Source organism: Gossypium raimondii, chromosome 12, assembly GCF_025698545.1.
Source record: "Gossypium raimondii isolate GPD5lz chromosome 12, ASM2569854v1, whole genome shotgun sequence".
NCBI lineage: Eukaryota > Viridiplantae > Streptophyta > Magnoliopsida > Malvales > Malvaceae > Gossypium > Gossypium raimondii.
This window is the reverse complement of record NC_068576.1, coordinates 12,737,077-12,752,901: the sequence shown is the minus strand read 5'-3', so window position 1 is coordinate 12,752,901 and position 15,825 is coordinate 12,737,077. Positions and strand designations below refer to the sequence as shown.

At 37.4% G+C, this 15,825-nt stretch overlaps 1 protein-coding gene and 1 pseudogene across 1 annotated transcript; one reads left to right on the top strand and one right to left on the bottom strand.

The window, feature by feature from the left end:
- The first annotated feature begins 2,991 nt into the window (after nucleotides 1–2,991).
- Nucleotides 2,992–14,334, top strand: LOC105761991 (methylesterase 3-like; annotated as a pseudogene).
- Nucleotides 14,335–14,488: 154 nt separating this feature from the next.
- LOC105763334 (methyl jasmonate esterase 1) lies at nucleotides 14,489–15,825 on the bottom strand. The gene is made up of 3 exons (XM_012581529.2): nucleotides 15,305–15,825; nucleotides 15,093–15,230; nucleotides 14,489–14,955 (listed from the first exon to the last, which is right to left on the bottom strand). Exons 1-3 carry the CDS (start codon nucleotides 15,665–15,667, stop codon nucleotides 14,671–14,673), a joined length of 786 nt encoding a protein of 261 aa, XP_012436983.1. The 5' UTR covers nucleotides 15,668–15,825; the 3' UTR covers nucleotides 14,489–14,670.

Sequence of the window (15,825 nt, the reverse complement as noted above, 5' to 3'; positions counted from 1 at the left end):
AAGTGAGAAGAAACAGAAGTTTAGAGTAGATGAAGAAAAATCGTGACTGTATTTTCATAATCGTCCCTTGAGGCATGATTGGTGCTCAAATAGGGAAAAATAACAGGCCAAATAACAGAATGGCAACTGTCAAAATTGCTACGATTAATCCGCACCGTTTCATTAATAGACTTAGACCAAAATGATGTGTTTAAGACTCACTCCCTATGATTCGTTTAACTAAAATGAAACGCAACATTTTAAACCACTCAAAACAAAAAAAAAATTACAATTTATTAATAGAAACTAACAGAAATTTAAAAGACTGAGCCGTTTCCCTCCTGCAACAATTTGTCCCATATCACTAAGCTCTTGTACTAAGCTTGCCAAGCTCTGCAAATCGACAGACTTGAATATCGAGAGGTAAAACCAGGGACTTCACCTAAGCAAACCTAACCTTCATCGAAACTGTTAGACATTGTCCAAAAACGATAGAGGTTTTTAGGTCGTCGAAATGAAGAGATTTGGAGATGAAACAATTATTATCCATATTTCTTTTTTGATGATAAGAATTTGAAAATCCAAACCTATTTTTTATAATAATAATCTTGAAGTCATATCTTTTTACGATAAAAATCTTGAAATCCACAAATTATTTTTTATTAGAGATAAAATATTTAATTATAATATTAGATGAAGATGAAAAATACTTAAAATTTGATGAAGATGAAGAATTTGATTTTTTTATTAAAATATTTAATTACTTCATATATATATTTAAAGTTTATATATGTTTTATAAAGAAAATTCACTAAGAGAGCTCTTATATCATCTTTGGATTTTTTCAAGACTTGTGTAAAAATTATTCTTAAATTTTTTATGTCGGATAAATGTATTCTTGGGTTTTTGGTGTTGAATAAGTGGAGGGAGAAGGAGGGGAGAGAACATAGGGAAGGAGAGTTTAAAATAATAATTTTAATTTTAATAAATATCCTTTTAAGTTAAAATGGATTTAAGTAAAATTGTTTAGGGTAAACTATTTAATTGGTCATCAATGTTTTGAATATTTTCGTTCTAGTCACCTAAATAAAAATATTTACAATTTTAACATCATTGTTAAAGAAGATTTTGATTTTAGTGAGCCAACCATTTAAGTCTGACCAAATCCCACTATAAAAAACTCTTTTACCAAGTCAAACTTCTTCACCAATAAAAATTTTCTTTCATTGTTCTTTTCTTTTTGTTCATATTTCATCATTTCTTCTTCTTCCTCTTCTTTCCTGAGCCCTGACCAACATTTTCCCCCTCTCTTCTTCTAACACCCGGAAAATTACAAATCCGAGAAAATCCAGAGTTTACTAAAAAAGCTTATTAACACATAAAATTTTCAAATCCCAAAACAAAATACAACCAACAATAACTACATGCTAAATGATAAATATTTTATGAGTTAAATAGGAATAGCAGGCCTGATGGAGATGAGCGCTCTCTTAATTCTCTCAAAAGCAGCTTAGACAATCTGAAGGAGAAGAAATAAAAAAGGGTTCTTCGAGGAAGAACAATGAAAGTAAATTCCACAAACGAACCCCTATAATGGAGGATGTTGAAGATGAAGGTTCAGACGAAATTGGGTCAGACAATGAGAGTGACAGTGATAGTCTTAACAGTTTTAATTGTTGAGGACTCCGACACTATGGATTGCAACGATAGCTGTAGCGAGTCGCAAGAACATTCCGATTGCAACGGTGCTCATAACGGACAAGAAGATGTCTCAAGTGACTCAAATGATGAGGTGAACTTCGATATGATTCTCTCTCAACTCAAAAGTAAAAGGAATCATATGTCACTCTACCGGCAACAAACATCGGGGGAGAAACTTTCCAGGGCAACCTTGTGCCAAAACCAAAGAGGTTTTAATAAAACCAACGCCTACAGGTATGAATTTGAATGTTTATGATTTAGACGACCATCGTCATTGTACTTTGCGTTGCGACTGATATCTATATACTGGAGTTTGTATTGTGTCTTACAGGGGATGTACGTTGGAAGCAAGGACATGGGAGGGAATAAGAAAAATGAAATATAACCCAAAATAAAAGAAAATTTTGATTGGGGAAGAAGTTTGACTCGGTCAAAGAAGTATTATATAGTGGATTTGGTGTGCCAAGTCAGACTTCTGCAATGGGTTAAATGACTAAAATAAAAAATCTCTAAAACCATTAAAAAGATTAAATCATCAATTATTTAATGAAAATATTAAAACTTTTTGACGTCACATCGTATGATTGGCTCGCTTTTTTAAATGTCCATTTAAATTTGGACAAAAACCTTAACATTTGGATTCGGAATGACAACGGAACAAGATAGAGTTGTTCTCGCTCCAACTTCGACCGAAACTTGACCAATCCGCTCAAATCCACCTCGACTCTTAAAACAAATCCACCTCGTACCCACAATTTAATAGGAGACTCACTTTGACCTGACCAATCCAAACTTAATTTAATTACTATATTTTTATTTTAAAGTAAATAAAATTATATTTTTTTAATTATTTTATTTTTATTTTGAAGCAAATAAGATTTTTTTTAATTTAGACTTAAAATTTAATATATATGTATATATTATTTATTGAAAGCAAAAACTTAATATATATATATAAAAGGTATTTCGTAAATATCTTAGGGCCGGATAAATTTACCTAAAACCCGACTCTAACTCAATTCAACTATTTTTGTAATTTCACATGACTTAATCAAAAAAATCCAACTTCAACTGATCGGGTCAGGTCGAAATCCATTAAATTTGGAGTTTTTTTTATCATCACTATTTTGAATATTTTAAGTACATGAAAAAAAAATTAATTAGGTAAGTAGAAAAAAAGGTATAGTAACCAAATTGAATTAAGCATTTATTTATCATGAATTCAAATGCAGAGAACCTCTCTTTCTTCTTTCGACCAAAAAGGGAAAAAATAAGAGAAAGAGAACTTTCTTCTTTCCTAAATTGAAGTTTATGGATTGAGGCGGCATGGACAAGATAAAACTCAAAAAATTGAAAGCCTCTAGGACTCGAGTTTCCTGGTTTAATTCAACCACATATATCTCCAAATTGGATCAATAATCAGCTTTCAACCATGGTTTCGTTCTTGGACTGTCTAGCTTAAGATGCCATTTTTTTCAGCTTCTCTTTTCTACCTTGATTATTGTTGTTTTATGAACCTCCACGAAAGACCTTTTAAGTTCATTATAAATGAACCAGACCCATAAGATTAAGCTCCAACAAAAATAATGGCAGAGGTGGAGAACAAGAACCATTTTGTTCTGGTACATGGGGTATGCCATGGTGTTTGGAACTAGTTCAAGCTCAAACCCCAGCCAGGCTAGTCTCAGTGTCACACTGTAGAAATTGTTCATTCCATAATATCAAAAGCTTACAAACTATTTATAGGCTATAGTCTACCCTTTAAAACAACAAAAAAAAACTGAAAATATTAATATATAATAATAGCACCAATGAATCCTGACCTTTCATTCTCCTAAAAGAAAAAACTACTAATTTAAACCCATTAAAAAACAACATAACTCTTGACCTTTCATAACTCTTGACCTTTCATATAACATAACTCTATTTCATTTAAGTTTATTTAACAAAACTCCCCTGTAAACTTAAATGTTTCTGCCATCCTTTATGCCGATTAATTTCTTGTAGTTGTCGAATAGTACCATCAGTAGCGGTTTTGTGAAGATATCTGTGACTTGGTCCCGACTTGCCACATACACTAATTTCACACTTCCTTCCTTTACATAATCTCGGATGAAATGAAAACGAATGTCAATGTGTTTGCTTTTCTCATGATTCACTGGGTTCTTTGCCAACTCAATCGCTGATTTATTGTCAACTCGTATCTCAATTGCACCGAGTTGTTGTTGCTCCAACTCGCCCAACAAATTTCTGAGCCATATAGCATGACACATACACCAAGATGCTGCCACATATTCAGCTTCACATGTCGATAGTGCCACGATTGGTTGCTTCTTTGAAAGCCAAGCAAATGCTGTGTTACCCATAAAGAACACATAATCAGATGTACTTTTCCGATCATCTAAGTCTTCGCACCAATCACTGTCGGAATACCCAATCAACTTGTAATCTTCCATATTTGAATAGAATAACCCGAGTGACACCGTTCCTTGAATGTACCATAGGATTTGCTTTACCGCCTTCCAATGTGAATAAACCGGCTCCTCCATGAACTGACTTACAATGCCAACACTTAGCGAAATGTCAGGCCTTGTGCAAGTGAGATAGCGAAGGCTTCCCACCAAACTCTGGTATTTACTTGCGTCGACTCGTTCTCCTCCATCGAATTTCGAGAGTTTTACACCTGGTTCCATTAGTGTTGATACCGAGTTACAATGTGTCATCTTTTACTTCTTCAAAATTTCCTTTGCATATGCCTCCTGTGACACAAAAATACCTGTCCTTTCTTGTCTAACCTCCAAACCAAGGAAAAATTTCATTAAACCCAAATCTGTCATTTCAAATTCTTGTGTCATTTTGCTTTTAAAATCTAGTATCATTTCACCATTGTTCCCCATAAAAATGAGGTCATCGACATAAAGAGCAACAAATAACATATTACCTCCATTCTTCTTCACGTAGAGGGCATGTTCATAAGGACATTGTTTGAACCCGTTCTCCTTGAAGTATGTATCAATACGAGTATTCCATGCCCGCGGTGCTTGTTTCAACCCGTAAAGTGCCTTCTTCAAATTTAGCACCTTCTTCTCCTCTCCATTTTTTATGTACCCGGGTGGTTGTTCGATGTAGACTTTTTCTTCGAGCACAGCATTCAAGAATGCCGACTTGACATCCATTTGAAATATCGGCCATTTAAATTGTGCCGCTTGTGCAATGAGCAACCGGATTGTCTTTATTCTTACAACGGGAGCAAATACCTCATCATAATCGATCCTCTCCTTTTGCTTATATCCCTTTGCAACAAGTCGCACCTTGTACCGTTCTAACTCGCCTTGAGCATTCATCTTTCTTTTGAACACCCACTTCACACCAATGGGTTGACTTCCTTTCGGTAATTTCGTTAACTCCTATGTTTTGTTGCGGTCAATTGCTTTAATCTCCTCATCCATAGCAGCTTGCCACTTCTTGCCTCGCACCGCCTCTTCAAAACTTATATTCTCGAAATCTATCAAAAGACATACAATATGTACCTCATTTGTTGAATCATACAAATATTGCAAACTTCGCATTTTTGGTTGTTGCGGTTCATCTTCATCATCGGTAATTTCAAGATTTGTCGGTATGATTGTTGGTGTAGCGATTGATGATCCTCCATCTTTGATGATAACCTCCGTTGAGTTATTCCAATCCCACTCACTTGCTTCATTAAATCGTACATCACAACTTACCACAACCTTCTTAGTTATCGGGTCGACTAGCTTGTATCCTTTTGTTTTCTTATCATACCTAATAAAAATAAACCTTTTGCTTTTGTCTTCGAGCTTCATTCTTCGTTGATCCGGTACATGTGCATAGGCTTCACTACCGAATACTTTGAGATGAGAAACTGATGGTTTTTGTCCGCTCCAAGCCTATTGTGGTGTTTGATCATCCAACTTCACATGCGGACATCGATTTTGCACATAGATGGCACACTACACTGCTTCCGCCCAAAATTCTTTCGGCATCTTCTTGCTCTTGAGCATTGATCGAACCATGTCGAGAACAGTCCAGTTCTTCCTCTCTGCCACACCATTTTGTTGGGGAGAGTACGGTGCGGTTAGCAATTGTCTTATGCCTTGCTCCTCACAATACTCCATGAAAGCCGTCGAAGTATACCCACCACCTCTATCAGAACGTACAGATTTGATGTGTCTACCAGTTGCTTTTTCCACCATCACTTTGAACTTTTTGAACACCTCGAATGCCTCAGATTTTTCTTTAAGAAAATAAACCCATGTTTTTCGTGAGAAATCATCGATAAAAGAAATGAAATACCTTTTACCGCTAAAAGATTCAGGGGTGATTGGTCCACATATGTCGGTATGAATCAATTCGAGAAGTTGCTTAACCCGATATTCTACATTCTTTTGAAATGAAATTCTAGCATGCTTGCCAAGTACACATTCTTCACAAAATTTTTCCTCATAGTCCATATCTGGTAGCCCATACACCATGTTCTTCTTCGCCAACTCGTTTAGACCACCATAATGTAGATGGCGAAAACGGAGATGCTACAGCGATGCCTTGTCTTCAACATCGACTCGCAAACATTTTCCTCGAACGCTTTTCAAATTCAACTTGAACATGCGATTTCTCTTCATTTCAACTAGAGCGACCAAACACCCTTCCTTATCTTTCAAGTGTAACACACGATCTTTCATAAATATAGAATAACCTTTTTCCATGAGTTGCCCCATACTCAAAATGTTGCTCTTGAGGTCTGGTACGTAATACACATCTTGGATTGACCCAACTAACCCATCCTGTTGTAAATAACAAACGGTACCTTGGCCTTTTACCTCAACCTTTGACGCATCTCCAAATGTCACATGTCCCGTTTCAACCTTTTGCATTTCTTTGAATAGGTGCTTGAGCCCGCACATATGGTTGCTTGCACCCGTGTCAAGGTACCACACCATGTTGTTGTTGGTGTTGACTTCGTTGTGTGCCATCAAGAGAAAACCTTCTTTTGCCTCCTCATTTTCCATTGTTAGGTTGGCTGTCTTTTCCACCTTTTTTGAGACGCGACATTCTTTCGCTAAATGTCCCGCTTTACTACAATTGTAACACTTAACAAAGTTACAATCCTTCGCATAGTGACCATATTTGCCACACTTGTAGCACTCGACATTGGAATAATTCGACCATCTGCCTCTTCTATGACCACGTCTTCTTCCACGCCAATTTTGTTGGTTTGAATGCTCATTCTCCTCATAATTCCCTTCTTGACCTCGGTCTTTTCCACCACGACATTTTCCTCAATCTCCACGACCTCCTTTTTCTTCTTCTTCTTATGTTGTTCATGTGCCTCGAGAGAACCGGTGAGTTCATCGACTGTGAGCGTTGCTAGATCCTTTGACTCTTCTATGACACATATGACATTTTCGAAACTGTCAGTTAATGATCTCAAAATCTTCTCTACAACTCGTGTATCGGTTAACGTTTCTCCGTTTTGGTTGAGTTGGTTCACCACGGTTTGAACACACATGATGTAGTCGGAGACATCTTCTGATTCCTTCATCTTCATGACTTCCAGCTCGCCATGAAGAGTTTGAAGGCAGACTTGTTTAACTCGGTCGGCTCCTTTGTACACCTATCCTAAAATGTTCCACGCTTCTTTTGAAGTTGTCGCACTTGCAATCTTCTCAAAGCCCGACTCGTCAACAGCTCGGAATAACATGTACAATGTCACATTATATTTCGATTGCATTTCTTTCAACGCCTTGTTTTGAGTCGTCGTATATCCCGCAGTAGTTGTTGGTTCTACGAAACCTTCTTGGACCACTTCCCAACCATCTTGAGACTCGAGCAGAGCTTTCATTTGGATGCTCCAATTCTCATAGTTCACTTTTGTTAGTCGAGGCAATGGCACATTACTAGTCACACTCTCCATAGCTCAGATACCAAATTGTAGAAATTGTTCATTCCATAATATCAAAAGCTTACAAACTATTTATAGGCTATAGTCTACCCTTTAAAACAAAAAAAAACTGAAAATATTAATATATAATAATAGCACCAATAACTCTTGACCTTTCATTCTCCTAAAAGAAAAAACTACTAATTTAAACCCATTAAAAAACAACATAACTCTTGACCTTTCATAACTCTTAACCTTTTATATAACATAACTCTATTTCATTTAAGTTTATTCAACACGCACTGCTCGACCTTGCAGCATCTGGCGTAAACATGAAGGCAATCCATGATGTTCGTACATTTGAGGAATACAGTAGACAATTATTGGCGTTTTTGGCATCGAACAGGCCATTGTTGTTGGGCACGGCTTAGGAGGCCTGAATTTGGCCCTCGCCATGGATTTGTTCCCTCACAAGATCTCAGTTGGTGTTTTCTTATCAGCTTTCATGCCAGATACTATACACCAACCATCGTATCTTGTGGATATGGTCCTTATAATCTTGTTAGGAGTTTTTTTAAATATTAAACATATCCATGCTACGTATCCTAACACAATTCTAAATAATAGAAGACTATTGTATTTTCTCTTTCTTTGAAGTATCTAGCGGGAGGCTCACAGTAGACTTACCTATAGGATTTTGAAACAGTAACAATTGGCAGCCCAGAAGAGACTTTCACGATAACAACAATGGGTCCAAATTTCTTGAAATCCAGGCTCTATCAGGTATCTCCTATTAAGGTAAACACCGTCTCTCTGTGTATTTTATTTTTAGATATTTCCTTTGCAAGTGAAAGATTGTTGGGTTTTGTTTTTTTAAGAACCTAGAACTGGCGAAAACACTGGTGAGGCCAGGATCATTGTTTCATCAAGATCTGTCAAAGGCAAAGAAGTTGTCGGATGAAGGGTATGGATCAGTGACAAGGGTTTTTTTTGTTTGCGGTAAGGATCAAGCCATGAGCATCGAACTCCAGTGTTGGATGATTAACAACAATCCCCCTAAAGCTATGTTGGAGATCAAAGATGCTGAGCATATGCCAATGTTCTCTAAAACCAAACAACTTTGTGACGTTCTGATGAGGGAAAAAGAATTCGAAATAGAAGGATTGAAGAAGAGAAGGAATATAGAGAAAAGGAATCAGAGAAGTTGAGGAAGAAAAACTGTGTTGTATATTCTCAACTGCTTCATCCCTTTCTGATTGGTCATTAAAAGGGGTGAGTAATGGACAGGAATTGACAACCTGGCAACCAACAGAAGTAGGTTCAATCCGTACTGTTTCACTTAAACGATCACTTACCCTAAACGAACCATTTTGAGTACTGATCTAATTTACCCCCTTACTTACATGCATCGTTTCATTAAAACACTCAAGCATAAAACACAACGTTTTGTTACAATAACTAAAAATAACATAAATGCAAAACATTTTATTGTTGCCACTAATTACTCTATATCAAGTAGTTCCCTCTTGAACAAGATCCTTGTCCTCAAGGATCAAACATTGGATATTTCAACTTTCCCAAGTTAAGTCTTCAGGGAAGGTGTTGGCCTATTCCACTAACACCTTAGTAGCTGCCTGGTTCCCTTTTTTAACCATTATTCTATCTAGTATTCGAACTAGTTTCTTAACAAAAGTGCCATCAGAATTTGTAGGAGGTAATGTGGTAGAACTAAGAGCTGAGCCAATATGTTTCTTAAGATGAGACATGTGAAAAGTGGAGTGAATACGAGTATCAGTTGGTAAAGTCAGTTTGTATGCAACCTTTCCCTCTTGGCTGCCACTAGATAAGGCCCAAAATAGTAATGCGAGAGCTTTTGATTACTCCCCTTCCTAATAGAGTGTTGTCTGTAGGGTTGGAGCTTCAAATAAACTAAGTCTCGTACTTGAAACTCTTTTTCAGATCTCCTCTTATCTGTCATCTGCTTCATTCTCTCATGTGCCCTCTTTAAATGGAACCTTAACATACTTCTAACTGCTTCTCTCTACTATAAATCCCGATCTACAGTTGCAACTTAGGAGGATCCAGCCAGATAGGGTATGTGATGAAGGGGTTCCTGACCATATAGTGCCTCATATGAGGTAGTTTGTATGGCAGAATGGTAAGTGGTATTATACCACCATTCAGCTAGGGGCAACCATAAGATCCAATCTGAATGCCTCTCCCTTGACATACACCTCAAGTACCCTTTTAAGCACCTATTTAGGACCTCAATCTGACCATCAATTTGGGGGTGATAAGCAGTAGAGAGATGAAGCTTGACCCCTATCTGTTTGAACAAGGCTTGCCAAAAGGAATTGGTGAACACCTTGTCCCTATTAGAAACGATGCATTATGGAACTCTATGAAGCTTATAAATTTGATATAAGTACTATTGAACTAAAGTTAAAGTAGTAAAAGGGTGAGATAGGGCTAAAAATGACCATATTTAATGAGTTTGTCTATCACTACAAGAATGGTGTCCTTCCCTTTTGACATTGGTAGTCCTTCAACAGAATCTAATCTAACAGCTGCCCATGCACGATCAGGAATGGGAAAGGGTTGTAACAAGCCTGGAGAAGTTGAGGTATCATACTTACATCTTTGACAGATAGAACATTCCCTCACCTACTATTTCATATCTTTTGAAAGGCCCTTCCAATATAAAAGCCCTGAGAGTCTATGCCTTGTTGCATGTACTCATGAGTGTCCCTTACAGCACCACCATGAAATAAATCAAAAAAATTCTTCATCAATTTGAGATAATTACCAACTACTACATTCCCTTTTCTTCTCAAAATTTTACCATCCTAAGAATACTTGGGATGGACTTGAGGCTTCTGCTAAAGGTCAAGACATATCTGTTGCAGAGTAGGATCAATTAAATAAGAATCAAGGATTTGTTCCCATAGCTCAGACCAAGAGACTCTTCCAATACATTGTAGCAATTGGCTTTCATGTGAGTGGTCTCTTTTGGATAATGCATCAGCATATTTGCCACCCATTTTTGCTGATAAGATGTGATGGTCTATCTGTTAAAGAGAAATCACAGGCTTTGGTGGTTAGTCTTAATGTGAAAGTGTCTGCCAACCAAGTAGGAGTGTCACTTTTTAACAACTAGCAACACTGCTAGCATCTTCTTGTCATAAATGGACAAGGCTTGATGTCTGACCCCTAAACCCTTATTGAATAAAGCAATAGGCCTCCCCTTCTGTTGTAAAACTACTCCAAATCCTTGACCACGAGCATCAGTGTCTACACAAAATTCCTTCTTGAAATCTAGAAGAATCAGTACTAGTGCTTGGGTAATTGTTGTTTTGAGCTATTCAAAAGCTTTTTGTGCACTGTTAGACTAATTCCAAGCCACCTCCTTTGATAGGACTGTTAAGGGCTTGGCTAATACCCCATATTGTCTTATAAATCTCCTATAGTATCCTAATAGTCCCAAGAATCCCCTCAAGTCCTTAGCTGATTTAGGTGTGGGCCAATAAGGACCCTTTCAACCTTTGTTGGATCGAAAAAGACTGACCCTCCAAAAATTATATGCCCTAAATATTCCACATGAATAGTACCAAAACTACATTTCCCTTTCTTAGCATATAACTGATGGTGCCTTAAAATGCTCAAGACTTACCTCAAATGCCTCAAGTGTTCTGACCAACCAACAGAATACACTAAAATATCATCAAAAAATACTAACACTAGCTCTCTCAACAAGTGTTTGAAAATACCATTCATTAAGGATTGAAAGCTTAAGTGTGCATTGGTCAGGCCAAATGGCATGACTAGAAACTCATAGTGGCCCTTATGAGTCTTAAATGCTATCTTGTGGATGTCACCTTCCCACATCCTGATTTGGTGGTAACCAGACCTCAAGTCCAACTTTAAAAAATAAACAGCTTACCCCAACTCATCGAGAAGCTCCTAAATCACTGGTATTGGAAATTTTTCCTCAGTAGTCAATTGATTAAGCTGCTTGTAAACCACACATAACCTTCAACTGCCATCTTTCTTTTTCACCATGAAAATTAGTGATGCAAAAAGACTGTTACTATCCCTCACTATCTCAGCTTGTAACATTTCCCTAATAAGTCTTTCAATTTCATTCTTTTGAACAGTAGGGTACCTATAAGGCTTTACCTTGACCACCTAGGATTCATCTTGGAGGGGTATCTTATGGTCTTGTATTCTGACAGGAGGTAACCCTATAGATAGTTGAAATGCATATTCAAATTTAGCTAAGAGCAACTCTATATCCTTATACAATGGCTGAAATGGTAATGTCAACGTTAGCTAATTGGTGGTAGTGAGTAACATAGGACTAGGGGCCATATTCTAACATATTGCAACATTTGGACAACTGTGCACCAGATAAAATATGAAGACCACTATGAAGGATTCCTTGAAGAGTAAAAGACCTTCCAAGATACCCAAATTGCATGGTCAGAGAAGAGAAGTTCCAAACAATTGATCCTAGTGAAAAAGGCCACTCGATACCAAGAATCAAATCATAACCTTTAATAGGGAAAACCATAAAACCAATAAGGAACTTGTACCCTTATGCTTCCCAAGCCACTAATCAACATACCCATTGAATTGCCAGCTAAACACCATTAGAAACCATCACTTTGAGTTGGCAAGATGGATCTGTTGAAAGGTTTAACCTCCTAATCATTTTGGAATCCACAAAGTTGTGGGTACTACTAAAGTCAACCAAAATAATAACCTCCAAGTGATCAATTCTAACTGAAAACCTCATTGTATTGTGGCCTTGAGATCCATTGAGGGCATGTAGGGACAACATTGGACTTATTGATTCAACTCCAGGTTTTGTTGATTCCAATTTCTTAGAACAGAACTAAAACTTCTTAAAAGAAGGGCTCTTAAGTTCAATGTCCTACTCAGGTTGGGGCTTAACCACCAGTTGATAAAGTTGAAATCTATTACATTTATGCCCTAGTGTATATTTGGAGGCGTACTAGAAGCATAACCCTTTCTTTCTCCTCTCTTCCATTTCAAATTGAAAGAGGGCATTAGAAGGTCTCTTATTACTAAGGGCTGTGGAAGAATAAACTGCCGAGGCAGTAGAGTTTCTAGTATGACTTTATCCTTTAATAGTATGGAACAATGGTTGGGGTAACCAGAGTTTCCTCCTATAGGAACACTTTTCTTAAAAATAGTGCTTACAATACCTTCCACTTATTGAGCAATCTTAAAACCCTTTACCAGAGTTGTAGGTTTAAATAATCTCAAATACTATCCTATACTATCCTATCTCTGATTTAAGATTATTGATGAAAATGCTCAATGCATAACTTTCTGGTAAATGTAACTGGTTTAGAGACTCACAAAATTATCATGATAGTGATCAACTATGCTTGTTTGCCTGAGAGATATCAACTCGGTCATGGGGTCTAAAAAATTGATAGACCCAAATCTTTCTTGTAGTCCCCTACCATACACCTTTCAAGTAAGTTGGTGAAGACCACCATGCCTTTGTACAAAGAAATGATGCCAATTAAGGGCTTTCCCTTCTAGATGCAACATTACTTTCCTGACTTTAGACTGATCCCCCGCATTCTCAGCCTTAAAAAACTACTCGAGTTTGGACCACCAACCCTAAAAATCCATTCCATTAAATTGAGAGTAGTGCAGTTGAAATATTTTCCCCATAATGTCCACTGTGTTGGCTCGAGAATAAGTGTCAAAGTGCCCTAAATATGCTATTGGTGACAGATAAACTGTCCTTGGGTGGAAACCTAGTGGAGGTGTTCCCAGAATACCCTTGCCTCTATCTTGAACCATTCCATGAGCACTAGTTGCTGACTATCCAAAATATTGCTCAAAAAGTGAGTGCAACTCAGATCTGATTTCTCTTTTGAATTCATCGCGAAGATCCTTGAAGCAAGACTCCAGTTTAGTGTCAAGTTTGATGAACTCTAGTTGCAGCTGAGACATCTCATGTTCTAGTAGACCCATCTCTTTCTGCAGCGGTATGGTTACTCCGCTGTTGGCCATGAGGATCGTCAAGCTCTAATATCTTTGATGAGGGAAAAAGAATTCGAAATAGGAGGATTGAAGAAGAGAAGGAATAGAGAGAAAAGAAATAAGAGAAGTTAAGGAAGAAAATCTGTGCTATATATTCTTAACTACTTCACCCCTTTGTGATTGGTCATTAAAAGGGGTGAATAATGGCTAGGAATTGACAACCTGCAACCAATAGAAATAGGCTCAATCTGCACCATTTCACTTAAATGGTCACTTACCCTAAACGACCCGTTTTGAATATTGATCTAATTTCCCCCCTTCCACGCACACAAGACACAACGTTTTGTTACAATAACTAAAAATAACAAAAATGCCAAACAATTTATGGTTGCCACTAATTATTCCATATCACGTTCTCTTCGAGATTGCCAACAAGTTATGGCATTGGTTGTTAATGAATAAAATCCATTACGAGCTAATGATAATGTACTAATAATCTCAAGACATGTGGCATTTTTTTCATACAAAATAAAGAGGCCATTTTTATTCAAACGTTTCATTAGTCATCAATATTATTCTGGAATTTCTTGGAGGCAAGAGCATAGTTCTTGATGCGGAAAAGACGGAATCCGATCGTTGTAATCGGAGAGAAAAAAAATGAAAAGTTCTTTTACCTCAGGAGGAGAGAGCTGATATACGTCGTATGCAAAGTAGTTGGGGCCAGTGAGCATGGAGGTTGGAGGGCTGCCAGGGCCGTTATCAAATGTATATTTCTTATCCATCTTGGAATTGACTCCTTTCCTTGTAAACTGTCCAAAAATATCATGTAAAGCAAACTTTATCTGTGATTATCTAGTTCCATTATATCTTTTGTATGCAGAGTTTGTGCGATTAACCAAACTTTTCAATTGATGAAATAAGTCTAATTTAATATAAGCGTAACTTCCCTTAAAAGTTCATTTTGGCATCTAGCCTAAAACAATGGAAGTTATGACATTTATTCATCTCATATCAGCTAATCTTGAGCAAATTCCTAGTAGTGAGAGTAGTCATCAATGGCGCTTTCAAGTATATTTCTCTGCAATTTCTTCAAGGCAAGAGCACAATTCCTTCGGTTTCGAGAACATGATCATATGATCCGAATCCGGAATCAACTTTACCTCGTTTGGTGGACTGCTTTCAACAATCCACCTTTGGAAGTCTTGTTTGAGGATATTATCTTTGCCACAAACAATGTAAACTCGAGGAACCGTTCCATATTTCTCCTTGGTCAGTGCAACAGCCTTGATTGATTCTTCATCATTAAAGAAACCAACATGTCTGACTAAAGTTAGTGCAAGCGTTAAATCCTGCCCCAATTCATACCAACAAATATCAGTTCTTTCATCACATTCGGAGGAAAACTTATTTCAATGGAGATTGTTTATAACTGAAAAAATATATATATAATGATGAAGGGTATTGATTGAATTTGACTGAGTCTTGCCTCAGGTGGGGATAACTGGTAGAACTTGGATGCCATGAAATTAGGTCCAAGGCATGCTGAAGTCGGAGGCTTATCTAGTCCATTGTGGAAAAGAAACTGAGAGTCCATGGCCTTGTCGGAATCCATTTTTTCTTTGAACTGTCAGAAAAATAACCAGTACTGAAAGTTAAGAGCAAGTCCAAATACAAGGTAAGAATTGCAGAAGCATGTACCTGTTGAGAAATAGTTACAAAAGGGAGAGTTGGACTGGCCATGTAAGCAGCGGCAAATACTGCAACAGCTACTTTCTCAGGATATCTTTCCATGGCAGCTGATATGCAATACCCACCCATGCTGTGACCAACTAGAATCACCTTCTCCTCTGGTTGGAGCGACGCCATGAAGTTCATCAACGGTTCAAAGTAAACAGAAATGGACTGTACCTCATGAACTTGCTTTGGATGAATCCCAGCACCAGCCATGTCCATTGCTGTAACCTTATGACCCACTGATTTGAGCTGAGGTATCACTTTATACCAGCACCAGGCTCCATGAGAGGCTCCATGAATTAGCACAAAATGTCCTTTCTTCTCCATTTGTTTTTGCTCTTTAATGGCTTCCCTTTTGCATAACCGGTTTATCTCAAAATTATGGGAGTTTTCTGGCCCTTTATTTGTTGAAGTCACCAGCCATCCAATAATTCCCTTTGAAGTCAAGACACTTGTCACTTCATGAATGTTTCAGTGTCTTTGAA